The 19,796-nt window shown below is 37.9% G+C and overlaps 1 protein-coding gene across 4 annotated transcripts; it reads left to right on the top strand.

Annotated features, from left to right (window-relative positions):
* Positions 1–43: 43 nt before the first annotated feature.
* Positions 44–16,350, top strand: ODR4 (odr-4 GPCR localization factor homolog). Of its 4 annotated transcripts, none has more exons than XM_055724569.1 (14): positions 44–172; positions 1,823–1,957; positions 2,388–2,519; positions 2,898–2,993; positions 4,123–4,229; positions 4,914–4,950; positions 5,069–5,209; positions 5,833–5,928; positions 6,438–6,503; positions 7,802–7,930; positions 8,599–8,689; positions 9,519–9,704; positions 14,158–14,250; positions 15,326–16,350. In XM_055724569.1, the coding sequence occupies exons 2-14, from the start codon at positions 1,859–1,861 to the stop codon at positions 15,391–15,393; spliced, it is 1,341 nt and encodes a 446-aa protein (XP_055580544.1). In that variant the 5' UTR covers positions 44–172; positions 1,823–1,858; the 3' UTR covers positions 15,394–16,350. The 4 variants fall into 4 exon arrangements, with proteins under 4 accessions (XP_055580544.1, XP_055580543.1, XP_005443373.3 ...); XM_055724568.1 differs by lacking the exon at positions 44–172 and adding an exon at positions 217–472; XM_005443316.4 differs by lacking the exon at positions 44–172 and adding an exon at positions 595–800.
* Positions 16,351–19,796: the final 3,446 nt, after the last annotated feature.

Raw genomic sequence — 19,796 nt, 5'->3', positions numbered from 1 at the left:
GATAGCGCCGGCGCAGTGGGCGGGCGGTGCCCCGCGGGACCATGGGAAGGGGAGTTTTCCAGGCCGAAAGCCGCGCGCCCAAAGCACTTCCGGTTCCGGTAGCGTAGCCCTTTCCGCCTCGTTGAATGAGGCTGGCGCTGCTTGTTGGCGTGCGGAAGCCGCTAAAACCGGGGTAGGAGGCCCGAAGGCTTTGTCTCGAAGCTCGATACGAGGCCGCTCCTCCTTCGAAGGCGCGGGAGCCGGCGCCGCCGCCGCTTCCCTCAGGTGCAGCATGGTGGCGCTGCTGCCCAGCTCTCCCCTGCGCGCCCTTTTCCCGCGCTCGGGGCCGGGGCGCGTCATCGCCCTGTGCCGGGGCGCGAGCGGCGCGTGCCGGTGACGCGGAGGTGGCCGCCTCGGGGCTCGGCTGAGGCGGCGGCGGTGCTGAGGTAGCGGTGGCCGAGCTTGGGGAGCCGGCGGCGGCCGCGCCCGGCAGGCTAGTGCGGGGAGCGGTGGGGGCGGCCCGAGCCGCTGGGGCACCTGTGTGGGAGCGAGTGCTGAGCCGCGGCCGGGCCGCAGGGCAGGTGCGCGCGAGTGCAGAGGTGGTTTTGGGCCAGCTCTGGGCTGGTGCGGGGCGTAACAGCCTTCCCCCTCGCCCGGCTCTAGAGCTTCAGCTTTGCCGTCTCTGTGCACTGTCTGCAGCAGACACCTTTGCAAAGGCTCAGGATGCCCTTTGCTTCCTCACCATGTGCTTTGGTTTTTTCATAGTTAATGTTTGTGAAAGACCTGAACGCACGAAGCAATTTTCAAAACAGATCTGCATGGTAGGGAGGAGTGTGTGTGGCTACTGATGGGAGCTGTAAAGATGGCTTTTGGATAGTCCTCAGATGCTGTACTTTTAATGCCTAAGGAAGTGGAATGAAAGTTGTGCATGGTATGTTTAAGTACAAGTGTGAAATTTAGCAAGTCCCTCAAAGAGGAATGTGAATGGAAGAATGCACACTTGACATTTTAGTATCTGATGAAACATGACACAGAAAGAAATTGTTGCTTGGAGACATTCCACACCTTGAATACTGTGTTCAGTTTTTGGGCTCCTCACTACAAGACAGACATTGAGGTGCTGGAGTGTGCCCAGAGAAGGACAATGAAGCTGGTGAAGGGTCTAACAAACAAGCCTTATGAGGGGCGGCTGAGGGAACTGGGGTTGTTTAGCCTGGAGAAAAGGAGGCTGAGGGGAGACCTTACTGCTCTTTACAACTGCCTGAAAGGAGGTTGTAGTGGGATGGGGGTTGGTCTCTTTTTCCCAAGTAACAGGTGATATGATGAGAGGAAATGGTCTCAAGTTGTGCCAGGGGAGGTTTAGGTTGGATATTAGGAAAAAATTCTTCACTGAAAGGGTTGTCAAGCATTCAACCAGGCTGCCTACGGAAGTGGTTGAGTCACCACCCCTGGAGGTATTAAAAAACATGCAGATAATGTGCTTAGGGACGTGGTTTAGTGATAGACTTGGCAGTGCTAGATTAATGGTTGGACTTGATGATCTCAGAGGTCTTTTCCAAGCTAAATGATTTGGTGGTTTTGTTTTGCCTAGCATGTACTTGTGTGACTTGGTATGTCATTTAAGTGGCAGGTATCTAAAATAGTTTTCTTTCACATAAGTCACATACTTCCTCTAGTTTAGCGAGTTATGTTTTTTCAGTTAAAAAGCAAACTTGGAGATCATATAGCTACTTAACTAGCCTTTGTTGACAAAGTATTGATGTATTCAGGATCTTTGTGTGAGACATATTTTTCATGTAACAAGTATATATATTTGCGTTGACTTTATACATTTGTTTCATAGGTTGAAACTACAATACTTAGTCTTAAACCTGGAGCTATGGGTAGAACTTACTTTGTTGAGGAAGCTATCGGGCAATATCTTTCAGACCTTAGCACAAAATTAAAGCCTTATGTCACTGGCCTGTTAATAGGGCAGGTAAGTGTGTAATAATCTGAAGTCTGTTCCATTCATTCATATTAATAGGGGGAAAAATCCCTTGGCCCTAATTACCTGGGATAAGTCTGTTAACATCACTTTGAGCTTGTATAATGCAGAAGGGTGGTAATAACAACAGAAGGGGTTTCTGTAAATGATCTGCAGTGTCAACCAACTGCTTGAGTCTTTTAAAATAGTTTTGTGAAAGATGAGACAGATAAAAAAGAAAATCATAAAAATAACACTTACCACTAAACAAGGCTTTAAGGCAAAGGCAAAAAAAAAATTAATGAAGGAATTATTTTTGTAGTAGGTTGCTATAGAGTTTAACAATACCTAGTATAAAGCAGCCCTTATAGTTAATATGTTATGCAGTATATTCTCAGACTTGATAGCAACATCTATTTGCTTATACTGATGTTTTTGAAAGTGTTCCCTACAAAGAGACTACGTAATTCGGGCTGTTCGAACGCCTCCAAAGGAAGAGCAGAAGGAAGACAACATTGATCTTTCAAAACTGGCATCCATTGATGAAGAATGGATAACTGCACATGCCAGTCAGGTAGAACAATACGAGTTAATGAAGAGGGTGGGAGGAACAGAAGGGAAATAAGATTGACAGAAACTGTCTTCTCACCTGTGTAATCTCAAGCCTTTTTCTCAAAGTGAAAGAACCTTCCTAGGCTAGGCAAGATATTTTAAGCCAAAATACTTGTATTGTTTTCAAAGGTCACAATAGAACAGAGATTTGATAGGACTGATAGCAAGAAAATTTGCAAGATGTGTTCCTATATTTCAGAGGAACCTATAAGTGAAAAACAGGCCTGCGAATTTCATTTCTGCTTTTCATGCATACTGGTCTCATTAGAAGTTCTTGATAAATTACATGGTTGCTAGGTCTTTGATTCCTATTAATATATGTTAAATTTTTATTTTTAAGGTTTCTAGAATGCTTCCTGGAGGCTTATTAGTTCTTGGTGTATTTATTATTGCAACTCCAGAACTATCAAAAGATTGTCAAAATGTTTTGCGCAAGGTAAGTATACTTCCCGGTGGAAAGACAAGAATATCTTTACAGGTGTAGCTGAGTAATTTTCTATCATTGACTTGAGTATATATGGTTGTACTGTTGCTTTATTTCTAAAAGCACAATATTTTGGTTTTATGTGTGGTTTTGAGACTGAAACCTCAGAAATAGCTGTCCTATGGAGCTGTACTACACCTTGTATTTGCTAACTTTGTTTTTTGTGATTTTTTGTTACTGCAGTAGGAAATCTTACTGAATTTTCTGAAAGTGAACATTCTGGCCTAAGGGAAACATCTTCAAGGTTTATATTAAGCTAAATCCTTGTGGCACAAGTGTTAGTAGTGGCAGTACGTTATCTTTTTTTGTCTGAAGTAATTGTTATGATTAGGGATGTTTACAACATTCAAAGACGTATAGCTCAGATTCCTTTAAAAAAAAGAGTATCTTGTATAGAAATAGTGGTATTTAGGTATGTATGGTTATGTTTAAAAACTACTTAGAATGTGCTACTGTCTGACAGACATTAAAATGCATTTTTGTTACAGTATTTGGACCACATTAGTTTGTTCTGTAGAGGTAGGTTCATTTTATTGTTTTCGTAAGGTAAGCATAATAAGTGATTTAAACATGAGTAGGTTTTGAAGTCTAAGGTCCAAAATTCAATTTTGGCAGTGCAGTGCAATTGCATCTCAATTGTGATTACTGAAATGAGTAGCCAAGGAAAAAAAAAAAGTGAACTGTGTCCAGGTGATCAGTGTTGGCTGAATTAAAATTCGGGGTTTTTTAATTAGTAGCTATTTTGCAGAGCTGTCTTTCCTGATCCTTAACTGATAGGCATAAAGCTGTAATATTTTTGTAAGGAGAAAATCATACAAGTTGAATATGTGAATGTGTGTGACTTGGTTCAGTTTATAAGGAAGCTGAATTAAGATTTCACAAGTAACTTTCACTGGCACAGTTGCCTATGAATCTTTGAATGGTCTATTGACGGGACATTTTGGTGACATGTAAGCTGTGTTTCCCATTTATAAATAGTTATGGTATCACACGGATTTAGAACTTTAGTACAAGACTGTTTTCCAGACATTGTGATTCATTGTTTTTGTGGAAAAATCCATACTACTTTTTTCATCTTTAGCTAATCTTCTCAGTGGAAAAATCGTTGACTAAAAGAAGGCTCTGGAAACCTGCGGAGGAGGAGGTCTCAGACAGAGCAGCTCTTCAAATCTGTTCTGCTACAAAAAAGTATCCTTTATGAACAAGCTTTATTGATTGAGACTCCTACCCCCGACCTCTTTTCTGTAATGATTTCTGAATAAAGGATGTATTGGGAAGAGGAAGTTCTTTGAGTTCAGATAGTTTGAAAGCATGAAGTTTTCTAGTCACCAATGAGTAGACTATTGATCCTCTTACCCTTGCAAAATTTCCGTCATTTCTTACTGTTATGTTTGTCTTTGTGGTTGCATCAAATTAGGCCTTCCCTAGTCGATTTTGATTTGCATAACTGAACAAAACATTTGAAATACTGCATATCATCTTGAGCTTGCTTTTACCAATGATTCTTAAATGGAAGTGGGGAAACAGCAGGCATGTGGGATCCATACTGGTGCTGCAGAAGAATGCTGGGTCTGTTGAGGTAATACAAGGAGAGAAAGCAAGGGTTTTCCTTGGAGATGAGAGAAACAAGGAAAAATTGGAAATTGGTAGATCTCCCTATGAATACATATTGATCTTAGTATATTTGTAAGAGATGGGACAGCCTCACTATGGTAGTTGGAGTTTACAGTCAAATTTTTACACTAAGGAAATGTGAGAACTTTCTTCAGAGCATAAATTAGCTCAATGAAGAAGTGAAGGACAAGGTTAATTGCAAATTGTTTTTACTTGTCTTTTTGCTTTTCACTGGATCTTTTTCTTTAAGTAGCAAAGAGTAGTTTGCCGAACCTATGATGTACAAGATCCAAAGGTAAGCTCATCATCTTGTGAGTCATATACAGCTTTTAATGCGTGACAAGTAAAAATATCTAGTTGACTAATACAGTGTTTTGTATAGATGTTTTATTGCTTTCTTTTTCTGCTCTCAGAGTTCAGCTAAACCAGCAGATTGGAAGTATCAGAGTGCTCTATCTGCTTCCTGGTTAGCTTTGTACTGCACTGTAAATGTTAATATTCACATTCCACTTCTTGCTACTTCACCGAACCATGACTTGGAGAAGAATACAAAGGTAACTAACCAGCTGCACCAATTTTGTAATTGGTCTCTACACTACTCTTTCTGTTGAAATAAGGGAAAGATTTGAGGAGTGTGAGCAGAGGAGTAGGACTAATCAGCAGAGAATGTTTGGCAGATAGCTCTCTCTTAAATGTAATTTGAAGTTACAGTGAAGCATTCACAGTACAAAAAATGTGGATAGCTTTTCTTCTGCTGTGTTTAGTCTTGGCAGTTTCCTTTGCTCAGAATTATTTAGCAATTGTTATGAGTATTCCAACTAAAGTCTATCTGCTTCACATAGTGAAAGGTTACATCCAATTATAACTGGTGTGGGGTGCTTTTAATATGAATTGACTTTAAATAGGCTGCATCCACTCTCTACAAAAATCGAATCCCTGGGGTAGCACTTCAGTAATTCAAAATGTTTGTTTGTTAACGGATATATTCTGAACGCATAGGGTTTAAGATTTAACTTTGGAAAAACATTTAGGCAGTTTTTTTAGAGCCTAAAACTCTCTCGGAGTAACTGTTGAGCATGTATTTCTAGAATTTTCAGCATGATACTGTCCAGCTCTTTTAGTGAAATTCTCTTTCTTCCTCCTTATGGGATTTTTGTCTTTTCACCTTTTTTTAAAGAATGGGTTAAATCGATGGTCAAAACAGATAGAAGACAGTGTTTTTCTGATCAATGGACAAGTCAAAGATGATGATGCAGAATTACTAGAAGGGCAGGTAAGTACCGAACAACAAGGAATTGAACTCTAATAGATGTGTAGTTAGGATGTGCTCCAGCGTGAGCACTGACTGAGATGTCTTCTATACGGTATTTACTGATCTAATTGGCCTAATTTGGGGAGCTAATACACTAGTGTTTCCGTCTTCATTGCTGCAGATTGCCTCTTCTTCCTCTGGCAACGTGAACACAATAATGACATTTGAAGTCTGACTAAATATTTTTCTATACGCTATCTCCTCATTAAAGAAATTGAGTAAGGTGTGAATGTAGGTGGTGATATCTCTGTATGTCTAAATGTTTAACGAAGAGCAGAAACACCTTGTTAAGCTGATGCATTCATCTGTCCCTTTAGTTTTGTAATTATATTCTCATGGCTGTTTTCTATGTGCCATTTTTCTGTTAAAAGCTGTAAACTAGGGCACGTTTTATACCACAGTGAGGAAGCTTTGATTAAGGGAGTTTTATTTTTTCTGTTTCATGACACAATGGGTTTTTTCCCCCTCAGAAAAAGTTAAGGGGAAATACTCAGTCCAGCTCCCAGTCTTCTGATGTCAAGGTTCTGACACAGCTGGTAAGTATTTAGTGGTTTGTGAAGTATAACCTGGCTGTTATCTTATAAGATAGAACAAAAAGTAAAATAACATTATGAATTATTGTCTAGAAATTCATCTTACTTAATCCTAAGACTTTTTTTTTTCCCCAATAGATATTGAATGTGAAACTAATTGTGGACAGATCTGCATATTTTGTGTCTTTAGAAATTCTTGTGGTGTAATTGTCTAAGAGTTGCACAGTAAAGCTGCAAGGAAAATCTGAACAACTGGTTATAGAAATGAAGTCCTGCAGACTAATTCATTTGACAGCAGGATAGCTGTATGTACATTGATTTCAAAGTGACTTTGCATCATTTTGAATTTCAGAATCTCCCCTGCACTTCAACTTGCCATGGCTAGCTATGGACATTTACTTGAACACTTTTGTCGGATGCTCAGTCACTAGTTTTTAAGTTACGGTACAGATCCTGTGAGTTGAGTCATAGTCTGGAGCTGTCGGGTCTGTGTCAGGAATTTCCCCTCTACCAGAAGTTATGCTGGCCTGAACGCTGAATTAGGTGCCCTAGTCTAGGTTCTAAAGTCCAAATGTGTCCAGGCATTGTTTTGTAGGCTTCTTGCACAGCACAAACCATCCTGTTTTGTCAGGTAGTTTCTGGATTCTCTAAAGTTGTTTAGCAAGACTTTTAGAAATGTATAAAATGGCATTTTAAAACTTGGTGAATGTCTCAGCTTCTTTAGTTGTTACATTGTTCCAATGGGAAATTGCTTCAGAAAAAGGAAAGCTTTTTATTTTGGTGCAAAGTAGTTTATGCAGTTCATGTGGAAGTTACACATACCCATGTTGCCATATCTTTTGGTAGTTAGGGCAAATATATATATATGTTTGATACAGTTCTAAATGTGACCACTTTTATAATTTAGTACTGAGGGAATGAGTCTCAGGATGCCCTAGGTTATGCTGACTATATAGTAAACATAACAAACTTCATTGTTCAAAAAAGATTTCTAGATTGCAATACTAATATTAGCCACAAGCCACTTGCCTGGGAAGTGTTTGAAGTCTTATGGACACAAATATTTAAATTGCAAGAATGGAATGTCTGGAAAAGTAAACACTTTCCATAATGGAAAAGGAGAGAGATTGTTAGTCTTAACTAACAAAACTTAAAAAATAAAATCAGTTAGGAACTATGAGGGGAAACGCGTCATATGTAAACACTTAAGGTATGCTATTAATTTCCTAGTTCTGTTTTTTGTTACTCATGCTGTAGGTGCCTTGGTAACAAGATAAAACTGAAACATGTTTATTTTTCAGTCCCAGGGTTCAAGTCATAGATCGACAGCTACAGTCCAGGTCTGCAGTGGTTCCATAAATCTCAAAGGGGCTGTGAAATGCAGAGCCTACATACATAACAACAAGCCAAAAGTTAAAGAAGCTATTCAGGTAGCAAAAAGGTTGTTAGTTCATCAGAAACAGTTTTCTGAAATACATGAAACTTGTCATACTGGTTTTCCTTTGCCAAAATGACGTGGTCTAAACTGGTGTCAAAATGTTCATCCCCTTGAAACATTTGGATTGTTTTAGAAACCATCTCTGTGTGTGGTGGATTCAGTCCCTTTTTCACTACTAACAGGTCCCCTTGCTGAGGCTGTTCTCTGGTGAATTTTTGCATAACTTGTCAAAGTGATTAGGGTTTGAAGAATTTTCTTAATTTTTAAGAGAAGGTTACAGGCTATATTTTTTTCATGTGTAGAGGGAAAATACACATTTATTCAGTGATGTATTTTTTTCCCTTGTATTGAGTCAATGCCTTGTGATTATTTTTATTTGTTTTTAATGGTGATGTCTAGAAGTTGTCAGTTCTTATCCTGAGAATACTAAAATTTTCCACAGCTTTTCATTTTTCTTTTGTTGCTTTATTTCTTGGTTTTAGTTTGTTTGATGTTAGCTTCTCTTTATTGGACTTCTAAAAATTCTCTTTAGAGTTTTTATTTTCTGGGAAAAACTGTTCTTTCGACATAGGTTAAACCCATGAGGGACTTCTTTTGTTCTTAGTCAAAATCTTTGCAAATACTGATTATATTACTGATGTTTTCACTTTGTCCTTGCAGGCTTTGAAAAGAGACATAATAAATACCTTGAGTGATCGGTGTGAAATACTATTTGAAGATCTAATTATAAATGAAGGACATCACAAAAAAAGTAGGAATTAAAAACATAAAACCACTCACATTTGCATTGAATTTTGGTGTTTGTAGAATATTCTGCTGGTGTTATGAAGTTTCAGTATGGTTAGAGCAGGATGCAAAGCAAATGGCACAATTTCTGTTTGGCAGCCTTGACTTTGTCTTAAATCTGGATAATTTTTGTCAGGTTCAGATACATTTTTTTTAATTTTTTTTTTTTTTTTGGTATCGCAGCTTTCACACCAAGTTTGTATTCAGTTCTCATGACCACAAAATGCAATTTTAGCTGCTTTCTCATTGATCAGAAATTTTGCAATTTTTAAAAATTGTGTAGTGGAAAGTCTTGTCACTGAAGTTCTAATGTAACTTGCACTTTCCTTCAGGATAATGCGGCCAACTTCATCCAACCGTGATTTAAACTTGTTTTCAGTTTCGTCTTTAGGTGGCACCCGTACTTTGTGGCTTTAAGTATGGCATAAAGCAGCCAAGTGTTTGCAGTCCTTGATGGTGTTGAAACCATATGCTGCTCTGCGTATGCTCTTATCTGCAGTCTTTTGCTAGTAATTCTAAACATGAAAAAAGGTCTGTTTAACATTTTATGGTCTGTTTTGGAGGTGTCTCAGATATTTCTGGAGAGACTAATCTAGGAACATTAATCAATCTAATAGCAGCCAAAACTCATAAAACAGTATCAGCAAGTCATGCCTGAAAACAGCTTTTTTACATGGCAACCTTGAGCAGTTCTTTTGCAATAGCTTTATCTTATGGTTGGAGATAAATGACGAATCTTATCATAATTAGCAAGGCCTTTATTTGGATGGTATTTTTTCCCTTTTTTCTTTTAGATTTTGAGAGGGAATATCATGTCTTACCTCAAAGACTGTTCGTCCCTGTTGCTGGATCCACTGTGATGCTCAGTGATTATAAGTTTGGTGATGAGGCCACTGGAGAAATTCAGGAACGTTTTGTTGAGATGTTGGATCAGTCTGTGCAAGCTGAAAATATCCATATAGCAGAGGAAATGAGCACAGGTAAATAGAGTATCTGAGAACCAGGATAGAGTGCATCATGGATTACAAAAATGTTGACCAATGGCTTAAGCCAGTTTTATCTAGATACAGATACACATAAAGTTGGCTTACTTCATATCAACCTCTAAGGGTTTGTATCAGTCTAATTACAGTTTAAATATACTTGTGAAAAATGGTAAGGATTTTTGCAGTTTGTGGAGTTCTGTGTCAGTTTCTTTGATTTCAGTGTAGGAGTCAAATATGTAGTTGAAATGCATCTAATAATACTTCCTGTGACCTTATGGAAGAGATTTCTCCCCTTTCCCCCCACCCCCACCTATCAACATGAATGCAAGTTAGTTTTATAATTAATTTTCTTTTTAAATAACACCAAATCTCAGATAAGAACTGTGAACACTTTTTCATGTTTGTAATTTGGGACAAAAACTGGGAAATGCAGCCATGAGCTTGCTGTGTATGTAGGTTGAACTGTGATTACTGATATTCTGCTTGACCTACTTACTTCCTTGGAGAGTTTCTTAATTTCAGAGCTAGCCATAAATTCTTATGTCTTTCTAAATTAGTCAGCTTCCCCCAGGCTTTAACTAAACCTGTTAGCTCTGAATCTGACTCAATAATCTTGAGAAGTTAAAGATGTACATAGCTCAAGAACTTTCAGAAAAACAGGAAAGCCAATAAAAATCTCTCTTGCATTATAAAAGCCACTTTAATAATCTCAAAGCTAATTATTACTGAGCTTTAAGGAATTACTGTAACTTAGGGAAGCAAATTAATATTGTAGTAGCAGGTGAGATAGGCGTGGGAGGGAGAGAGATGATTCAATTTGGCTTTATTGGTTATGTAAAGATACATGATCTGGAGGTAGGAAGAATGCACAATTAGACTAACAGCAATGTATCACGAAGATTGATGCCAATAATAAATGTAAAATGATGTCCAAGTAGCTCACAAAATGAGTTTGTGTCGTCTCATAGCTTGCTGGTTACAGAGTTGGTTGTATGGGATTTATTTTCTTTTTTTTTAAAAAAAAGGCAAATTAGAGTGAGTGCATAGCAGAGGAGAGGGGAAAACGTACAAAGAGACTTTCAGAAAAAAATGAGACTAGTCTTGTCCCAGTGAATACCATAAAGTTTGCCGGTAGAATGGGTTCTGTTAATATAGTGATAGTAGTAGTAATGCTATCAGCACAATGCTGTTCAATTCTGACAGGTATTGTTACGACATTGTTAACCTGTAGCTTATTAAAATCATAAGTTAGTTAATGCTTTTATGAATGCCAGGAAGGCTGTTTTGGAAATTAGACCTGTTAACTGTGTAAGAGAAGTGTTCTGTGTTGTAAAGAAAAGCATTAATTTTGGAACTTGATTTTTATTGGTACTTTGGTATGAAATGTCTTAAGTATTGCTGCAAATGTGTTTTTGTGGCATAATGAGAATTTGGGGTTTCCCTTGTGTAAAGGCATTTTCAATACGTCATTCCAGTTTGGGTAGCATTGGTTGTTTCTGAAAGCTTAGTACTATATTGATAATAGTCAATATTGAGTAATGGTGTAAAAATTAGTTTGTAGTGAATTTTGACATCAGCCTTCCTGTGTGTATCGTGATTCCTCTGGTCTTAAGCACCAACCTTGAATTAACTGGAAACGCTATCCATAATGAAATTGTGGGGAAAGTCTGCCAATAAAAAGAATTGTTTAAAATTCAAGAACACGACCAGGCTTTTGAAATAATTTCTTTTTTTGTTGCTCTTTGAAATATGCACTGAAGAAGAAGAGGACCTAATCAGTATAGCTAAAAAAATTATTTTTTTAGTCAGGCTTTAGTCAAAATATATGAAGTAAAGGTATTTTGGGAAGGTCAGTTCTATGTGCTTGCTTAGTATGGTCTCTGCTGCTGTCTCCTTGTTTTATTCTCACGATTCCTTGTACGACTCTCCAGTGAGGTCACTACTGGATCATGCTTTAAAATTGTTGCATGAAAAGTAGAAAGTAAAAACTGACCTGTTTATAATTGAAAGATATAAATAGATCTAACATTGTAGGTTCAAGGTATTTGGTGCTTTAATACAAGCAATTGAAAGCTCTGCATTCATGATTGGCTTTACTAAATCCCTGTTCCTCCCTGATGCAGTGAGTGGGGGTGATGTGTTAAATACCCTGAGTGGATAAACATAAACAAGACGTCAGTAGTGGTAATCACTTCTTCATCTTTGTTAGCAAATTGAAGAATTAATGAAGTATTAAGGATTCATATAATTGGTACTAGAAAGCATCTGCTTTTCTGTGGTGTTTATACTACAGCTGCTTCTCGTACAAGTCTTCCATAACTTAATGGCATAAATGCCTTTGGTAACTAAATAGCTTGAGGATGTTTCTTTTCTTTTTTCCTCTTTCTTCTGGCCTCCCTCAGCCCCCAAGTGAACATTTCTGCCTTGATGTGCAGCTTCAAAAGTTGCATTCAGAAAAGAGCAACAGTTTTTATGAAAGTGCAAGGAAACTTAAGTCACAAACTGTCCTCCTTGCTCATCAGAACTGAAGAGAAAGACACCTGCTGAATCTAGACTTTAAAGGTGACCCAGGAAATGTGGTCAGCCTCTCTAAACGTGGGATGATATTTTAGGGAATTGAGAACTGTTGTAGTTTGGAGAGAATGCAGTGCACTTACTGTGCTAGTTAAGGTACTTATTAATTTTTGCAAAATAGCTTTTTAATTCCTTGACTCTAGTTGAAGATTTCTGCTCATATTTTAGCCAGATGAGGGTGTGTTTTCCCTTGCACAGAAAAAATAACGATGAAACTACAACCTCATTGCAGACGATTGGGCTTAAGACATACTTGATAATTTCTCTTCAAAAAAGCACCCCTTGCATTGAAATGTTGTGTCCTTATTTTTATTACAGGTATGTGCAGCTTGCAGAGAGATCTCAAAACAATATTTATGCTTAATGTATGCATCTGTATGTGTGTGTATATCTATATATCTTGCTATCCTATTAAGTTTCCTATCAGACAGTCGTTAATTGCTCTGCTGTTAGTACATCCTATGCAAAGTCAGTGGGTTCAGGGATAAAAATTGCTAAAGACACCTAAAATTGCTAGGTCCTAAATATCTAGTTTGAGTGCTTTTGTGTAACAACAGATCTTATGCAAGTTTGACTTAGGAAGATTTTGAAGACAATCATGTACAACTCAGCTGACAGAAGCAACCTTTTGATCACATATCTAGATTATATGTTTCCAGCATAGCTAATGATATAAGAAAGTACTTTTCCATGAGTCATTGTCATGCGAATCGTACAAGGGGTGTGCCTTATTACTCAATTATAGAATTTGTAATTTTTAGGCGATTGACAACCTCACTCTGGAGATGGGAGATCTGTTTTAATTTAGATCCATATTCCATGGACTGCTAAATCTTGGTATCTGGTACTGCAGTGGGCTCTCCTTCATCTTCTGAAGGAGAACAATTTGTTAGCCTTTTCATATCTCAGCTTGGCCATTCTGTTCTTTCTGAAGACAGACAGGTCTCACTGCAATAGCACAAACACTTCCTGTTACTGTTTATTTGTCCAGAAGATGTCTGCAATAGTAGCTACTGGATTGTAATCGGAACTTTTGACAAGTGATGCCTTAGCAAACTATCCTGGAAACAGGAATGCAAATGGATGGCCTTTGGCCCACCACCATCAAGTAGCCTTATCAATGAACTGCGCAGTCCAAAGCATGCTTGCTCTGTGTGGAACAAATGAATAAGTTCAACTGGAGGACTTGAGATTAATCCTGTTCTTTGTCCTCCCCCTCCCTAACAAGCTGGATATAGCCAAGTGATTAGGGAAATCTTTGGAAAGGAAATAGATACGAGTCTGAATCCCATCAGTCTGGAAATAGTCAAGCTCTCTCAGATCCTGGATGAGCAGTCTAAGGATTTAGTAATAGTTCCAAAGGGGAGTGTGTCCTCTATGCCTTCTCTGAAAGTGTACTTCAGGGGATCTTCAAAAAGGAATTTCTGTGCTTTGAAAAAAAACGTTTATGGCTGTTGGATAGGGAAGTGATGCTGGGCGCACTCTTTCAATGACTGTGCATTTTGCTTGTAGCCTGAACTCTGGACAGAAGGATTTGAAGGGAAAACTTTGATCTTGGAAAGTTCATTTTGGTGGTTCCCTGAGTAGTCAGATTCTCCCCTGTTTTTGTAAAGGGGGTTGGGTATGTTATTCAGGAAGCAAGGTGTGGAAAACGAGTTTTGGAAGAGGAACTCCTTCCAAAATGTGTTTTTTATCTTTATTTTTACCCTTCCAGCCACATAGAATAATTTAGTACTATGCTGTTGATACTGTACCATTTCTACTGCAATAAACAGGTGTTGATATGAAGTTCTTGAGCTTTTGCATTAATTCAGCTATAAACACAACTTAACTTTTCACCTGATGTTTACTTCCTCATTTGATTTCCATGCAGTTGATATTTGTCCCATCACAGACCGCACGGATGACACGCAACAGAAACAACTGACAAAAGCAACATTGCTGTTGAAACTTCAACAAAATATGGGTATGTTGCTTTTCTGATCTTTGCTGTGGCAATCCAGAAACTATAATGGACCCTTTTCAGTACTGTTAATACAGTGTTTTTCCAAAATGAGTCCCTATTTCATTATTGTAGGTACAGAGTGTTTCTGGGGGAGAAAGAACTATAGCCTGCTGTTGGAACAAAACCAGTGTTTGCATTCATTCAGCCTACAAGTCAATACGAAAGGCTCATGTAACTTTATTTCTTTTTTGGAGAGCCACTGCTTCTATAATTCCACGCTTGAAAAAAAAACTCCACAGTTGAATGGCTTTGTCAAGTAGGCATCCATAATTTAGCTAGTGACTCACTAATCTTCTTCTGAACCTGACAAATACATATGGGCTTGGGTGCAAATTGTCAGCTTCAGTAATTCAGGGAACACAAGCCACAGAACTCTCTTAAATACAGCTTCTCATGATACTCCTTTGTCTAGCTCTCCTGTATCTGTCTGCGCTTAGTACAGTTTTCTTTGCTGTGAGTTTTACTCTGTCTTTTTGTATTAAAATACAGTTACATTTCAGTCAACAAAACAGTAACTTGTTTTCTATTAATTCTTAGAAGTGGAATATAGCAACTGGAAGATTAAAGAGTACTAGCAACAAATGCGTGTTTGCTTTGGATGTGAAAATGTTTTCCCTTGAATCATCACTCAGGTGTTTTGGGGTTTTTGTGTGTTGTCTTCTCAACTGCATCAGTAACAAGTGTGTTAATAGGAAAATTACTGTTGTGCTACACAGACTGACAGGGCAGACGTAGTGCCACACAGAAAAGAAAAACAATAGCTTTCGTTTCTTCGTGCTTACAGTTTGTTATTTTTCCTACTCTGATTCCTAGAATTAAACAGTAGTGCAGAATCAGTGCATTATTTTATGGGCCAGGACACGGCCAAGGATTGTAGCTTTAGATTTAAGCTTAGCAGTGGCAAATAGTTATTGGGGTGGCTCTTACTGTTTCTCCTCCTGTGTGTTGTTCACCTTGACCCTGCCTTCCACACCCTAGCTGCTGGTGACTGTGCTGCCCTTGCCACTCACTGAATGTATTTCCTTTGTTATTTTAGGTGTGGTAATAGCAGCTGCTGTTGCAGTCTTTGCATCAATCTTCTCTTTCAATTACTTCAGTGATTAAACTCAAGCAACTGGACTTTCATGGAAGTATTGGCCAGTTACAAGGTGGAAAGAAACATCTGAGTTCAGTATATTCGTAATTGGGAATTGTTGCCTATATATCACCAGTTAATGTGCAATATAAATTGTAATGGTAGGTTCAGTTACCTTGTTCCAGCATGCACTTACTATATCAAGTAGAGTCATGTGATTAGAGTATCAAGTAGAAGGGGAGTCAGGTTTACAAGAAACTAATCCTGTTGCTCTGTATAAATGAATGATAGGAGTATTTTCTAGAAAGATCTCTTAAGCAAATGTAGAACCTTCATTTTCTTCCTACTTCTTCTTCCAATGCAAAATATTGGTTAATTGGCATAATAGCTGTACAAATAGTTTCTAGTATTTCAAGACGAGACCAATTCAGCTTGTGAATACCTTCGTTCAAGACCTGGAGAACTCAACCAATAAAATGCATAGAACTTCTGAGATGTGTGTATGCCACCTTTTACTTGGTGACTCTTGATGAGGATTTCTCTGTCCAGCTCCAGTTGATCATACGCAGGGAATATTAACTGTTACAGCAACAGCTACATCTAGGCAGCCCTTGTGGATTATCTTGCAGTTACGTGCAAGTTGTCAAAATTGTTTGCTGGTCAGGATTTTTAGGCTATAGCTTTCCATTATGAGAGACACTCTTGGGTATGTTAGGAGATGATATCATTGTTTACTTGCCATGGGGAGAGCAGGAGGAGGGAGGAATTCTAGTAAGGCTGATGAAGATAAGTCATGTCAAATGTGATGTTTACTTGGATCTGAACTACAATAGAAAAGAATTCCAGAATTCAGGGCATTTTAATACTGCAAATTTCTTTTTTGTATAAAGCCATTGGAACACTAAGAACAAATATAAGAATATGGTTCTAAAGCATAATCAAGGATGTACTGTGATACTTTTAATAAAAGGTAACTATGAGAGATATGTCTTAAATACTGTTGCCTTCTCTGTATATCCTGTTTTTACATGTTTGGAAAAACAGCTGCTTTTAGCATTGTAACTATATTTTGGACAGTGTTATCTTTTGTGCTCAGTATTGCTCAAGTAGGGCCTCTCAGAGGAAAATGAATGTTGTAATGGGGGCAGTGTTTTCAGCTGCTGCACGTTTTATTGCTGCATGTTATTCTGTGCCAGTGGGTGGAATCAATAGATAAGGTGGCATTATGCAGAAGCAGTTGATTCCAGGGGACTCAGAGTGCTATCCGGAAAATGGCATGAATTTTGTACCATGTAAACCAGATGTGTTTCATTTAAGAATTGCCCTGCTAAAGTCTTTTAGAAGGAGCAGCAGAGGAGTAATGAGAAGAAAGAAGTTTGTCTCTTTTTTTTTTTCTTTTTTTTTTCCTGTGGGGGTGTGGGTATGCTTTTAGGGGTGCCTGTTACTCAAAATTCAGCCATAGAAGTGAAGTACAACATTTGAGATGCTAAATATCTTACACCAGAGAAGAAAATTGTCATGAAACACACTTCTAATAGTTCTTGTTTAGCATCTATGGTGTAAGAAGTGAGCTTGTTTGGAGGTATTATTCCATGGATTCCCTAACAAAGAATTCTGTTTTTCTTCCCTGCCTCTGCAAACTTATTCAGTGTTTAGTAAATTATACTTTTCTTTATGGTGTTATTACAGACTGTCAAAATAATCCTTCAGTTTATAACTAACTAGGTATCGAGGATCTGTGGAAGTCTTAATTTTCCCGTCTGAGGTTGGAAGAACACAAAGAAGTTGCTTTGGATGAGATTTCTGCTTTAATACATTGAACTACCATCTGTGCAATAAGAAAATAATTTAGCCCTGTAAAAAAAAAATAAAATGAGTAATGTGACTTGTATCTACAGATTGAGCCTTCCAGTCATCCTGCTGTGAGGAAATAATGGATGTAGAAGCAAGCAGGTTCTTGTTTGTTTAAAAAAAGAATTAACAGAACTAACCAAGAGGGGATTTCATTGTTGTTTTGCTTCCCATCCTTTTTGCACTGTTAGCCAGTGATAACGTAAGAAGATGAGTTCTTCAAGACAAACAAAAGGTGTGTGTAAGGAAAAGGGAAATCAACCTTTTAAAAGTAATGTCTTGACTACAGCTTAGTTTTTGCTCAGGTTTCATACAGATTTATCCTTTTCCTGTTACCTGTATGATCTGAATCTTTCAGTTTGTGAAAAGTCCATCATGACAGAAACTGAGCTTGGTTAATTTGTATCCAGAACTGCAGATGTATTTTTATTTTCATATGTAAGAGTCTAGAGGAATGGTTGGGACTACCACATTTGAAAATCTGAGTGTTTAAGTGTAGTTCTAATACTGATGTTATGAAATAACTTTACAGAAACCTTATTGTCAGTGCTGTGTAGTTTTAGAAAGCCTCGGTGGTCTTGTGAGGAATTACAAGCCTCATTGTACATCTGAGGGGTAGCATTTGGCATGCTGTTAACAGCCATGCATCTGCCAGAGTTTCTGGTTTTAGTTTGAGCAGTGACACCACTGATAATTGGTTTCTACCTCCTCCATTTCTGTCTGCATCAGGATATCTAAGGATGCTTGGTCCCTGTGACTGAGTCAAAAAGAAGAGTTAACTATAGCAGAGGGTAGCAGGGAGGCTGCTCCCGTGTGCTTATTGAAGCATTTACTACTTGTTATTCGAGAATCTTTGTATAGTAGTACAATGTTTGAGCCAAGTCTTGCTTTTTGTTTTTAAGGTGTTTTTTTTAATTCTGCAGAAATACGGTCGTGATCAGAGCTTTATTTGCCGCTTCATTAGTCATGAGCTTCTGTTGAGGCTTGGCATCAACTGTGTGCTTTCATTTTCTTGTTTTTCTTTAAATTACAGGTTGAAGGAAATCCTGCTTAAGCATGCTTAATCTGACTTAAATTGGAGTGTCATCTTACTTCTTACAACTAGCTATAAATGTAGTTTCTGTGGTGGTTATTGTTTGTTAGGGTATTTTTGCTTTCAGCCTGGTTCCTCAAAGAAATGAAGCATATTGTGATCAGGCTACTGACGTGCAGCTTAGTAACTTTTGCACCAAGTTTAATAAAGAGGGAAGGTTCTTAAGAATGTTAGCTTCCCAGCAGTTACGTGGAGATTTTCTGGTGTGTAGAGGACAGAAATCTGTCATGCCTCTTCTTTAAAACATGTCATCAAAAAATACAAGACAAATACTGTCCTGGTATTAGTAAATGGTTAATTTTGTGATAGAAGATAATGCATTATTTTCTACATAACCTGTTATAAGATCATCAGATTGTCATAATGTTAGGTATATCTGCAAGCGGTAGCTTTCTGGGGATTTGACCTGCTGATCCAAATGAAATGTTAAGGTGAGGGTGAATTTAGCTGAGGGGTAAACAATCATGCTTGAGTAAGGGGAAAAAGGACTGCTCTAAAGGAAAAGCTTTATTCCACCTGGAGTTCCATCAGAAAAATGACAATCTTGCATTCAGAAATTTGCATCATAGAAATTATAAAATTTTGGGAAGATGCTGTTTGATATTTTGGTGGAATGAAATCAGGAATTGTCTTATAGGTTAAAGAAGATTGTACATTGTTAAGAGGCAATAAAGAACTTCTTTGGTATTGCTTAGTGTACGTGAGGTGAGGTTTCTAGTGCTCTGTTAAAACATTAATCCATGGCAAAACAATATTAAAAGTAGAAATTCAGTAGCATTTTGATAGTCCCTAAAATTGGACAGTCAAAAAAGATACTTTTTTAACATTATTTAAAACAAGGCATAAATTGTGTTTAACTTGAAAGTGTATCTCATTAATTTTTCAGTAATGTTTTGCAGGGTTATATTTGCCAAATATTTTTGAGTAGAATTACTTTGTTGTGCAAATCTGTTGAAAAATATTGTCACTTTCAGCTGCTCTGGTGAATTTTTCCATGTGAATGAAAAGTGGAGAAAAAAATGTGTTTAAGAGTGGTAAGAGCCTGCTTTTAACGTGTGGGTTATATCACTGCAGCAATGTCTCCTTGTTCCTGGCCACTCAATTTGGAATTCTTACTGATACATGTGCAGAATTTTGCAGGTGGCATCCTGACCTGAAGCAAAACTGAAAGTTCCCACTCCAAACTGAGCAAAACATGAAACTATCAAATCAAATAAAAACTGGTGAGTCGTATGAGTACTAAAAATCATCTTTAACATTTTGATAATCTCAAATGTTATCAGCAAAATGGTCTGCAGTTGATATTGGTGTTTCTGTCCTCAGAGTAAGAGAGAGAGATTTCTAACCTCACAGTAAAATTCAGCCTTCAGCTTTGCTAGTACATAAAAGAAGTAATTGAAATGTTTCTAATGTTTTATTGTCTTGTATCAGAATTTGAGGAGGTAGGTTGTTTTTTTTTTGAACTACAGAAAGAGGAAGGTTTATAGT

The sequence above is a fragment of the Falco cherrug genome, chromosome 12 (genome assembly GCF_023634085.1).
Source record: "Falco cherrug isolate bFalChe1 chromosome 12, bFalChe1.pri, whole genome shotgun sequence".
Classification (NCBI taxonomy): domain Eukaryota; kingdom Metazoa; phylum Chordata; class Aves; order Falconiformes; family Falconidae; genus Falco; species Falco cherrug.
This window is presented reverse-complemented; position numbering and strand designations above follow the sequence as displayed.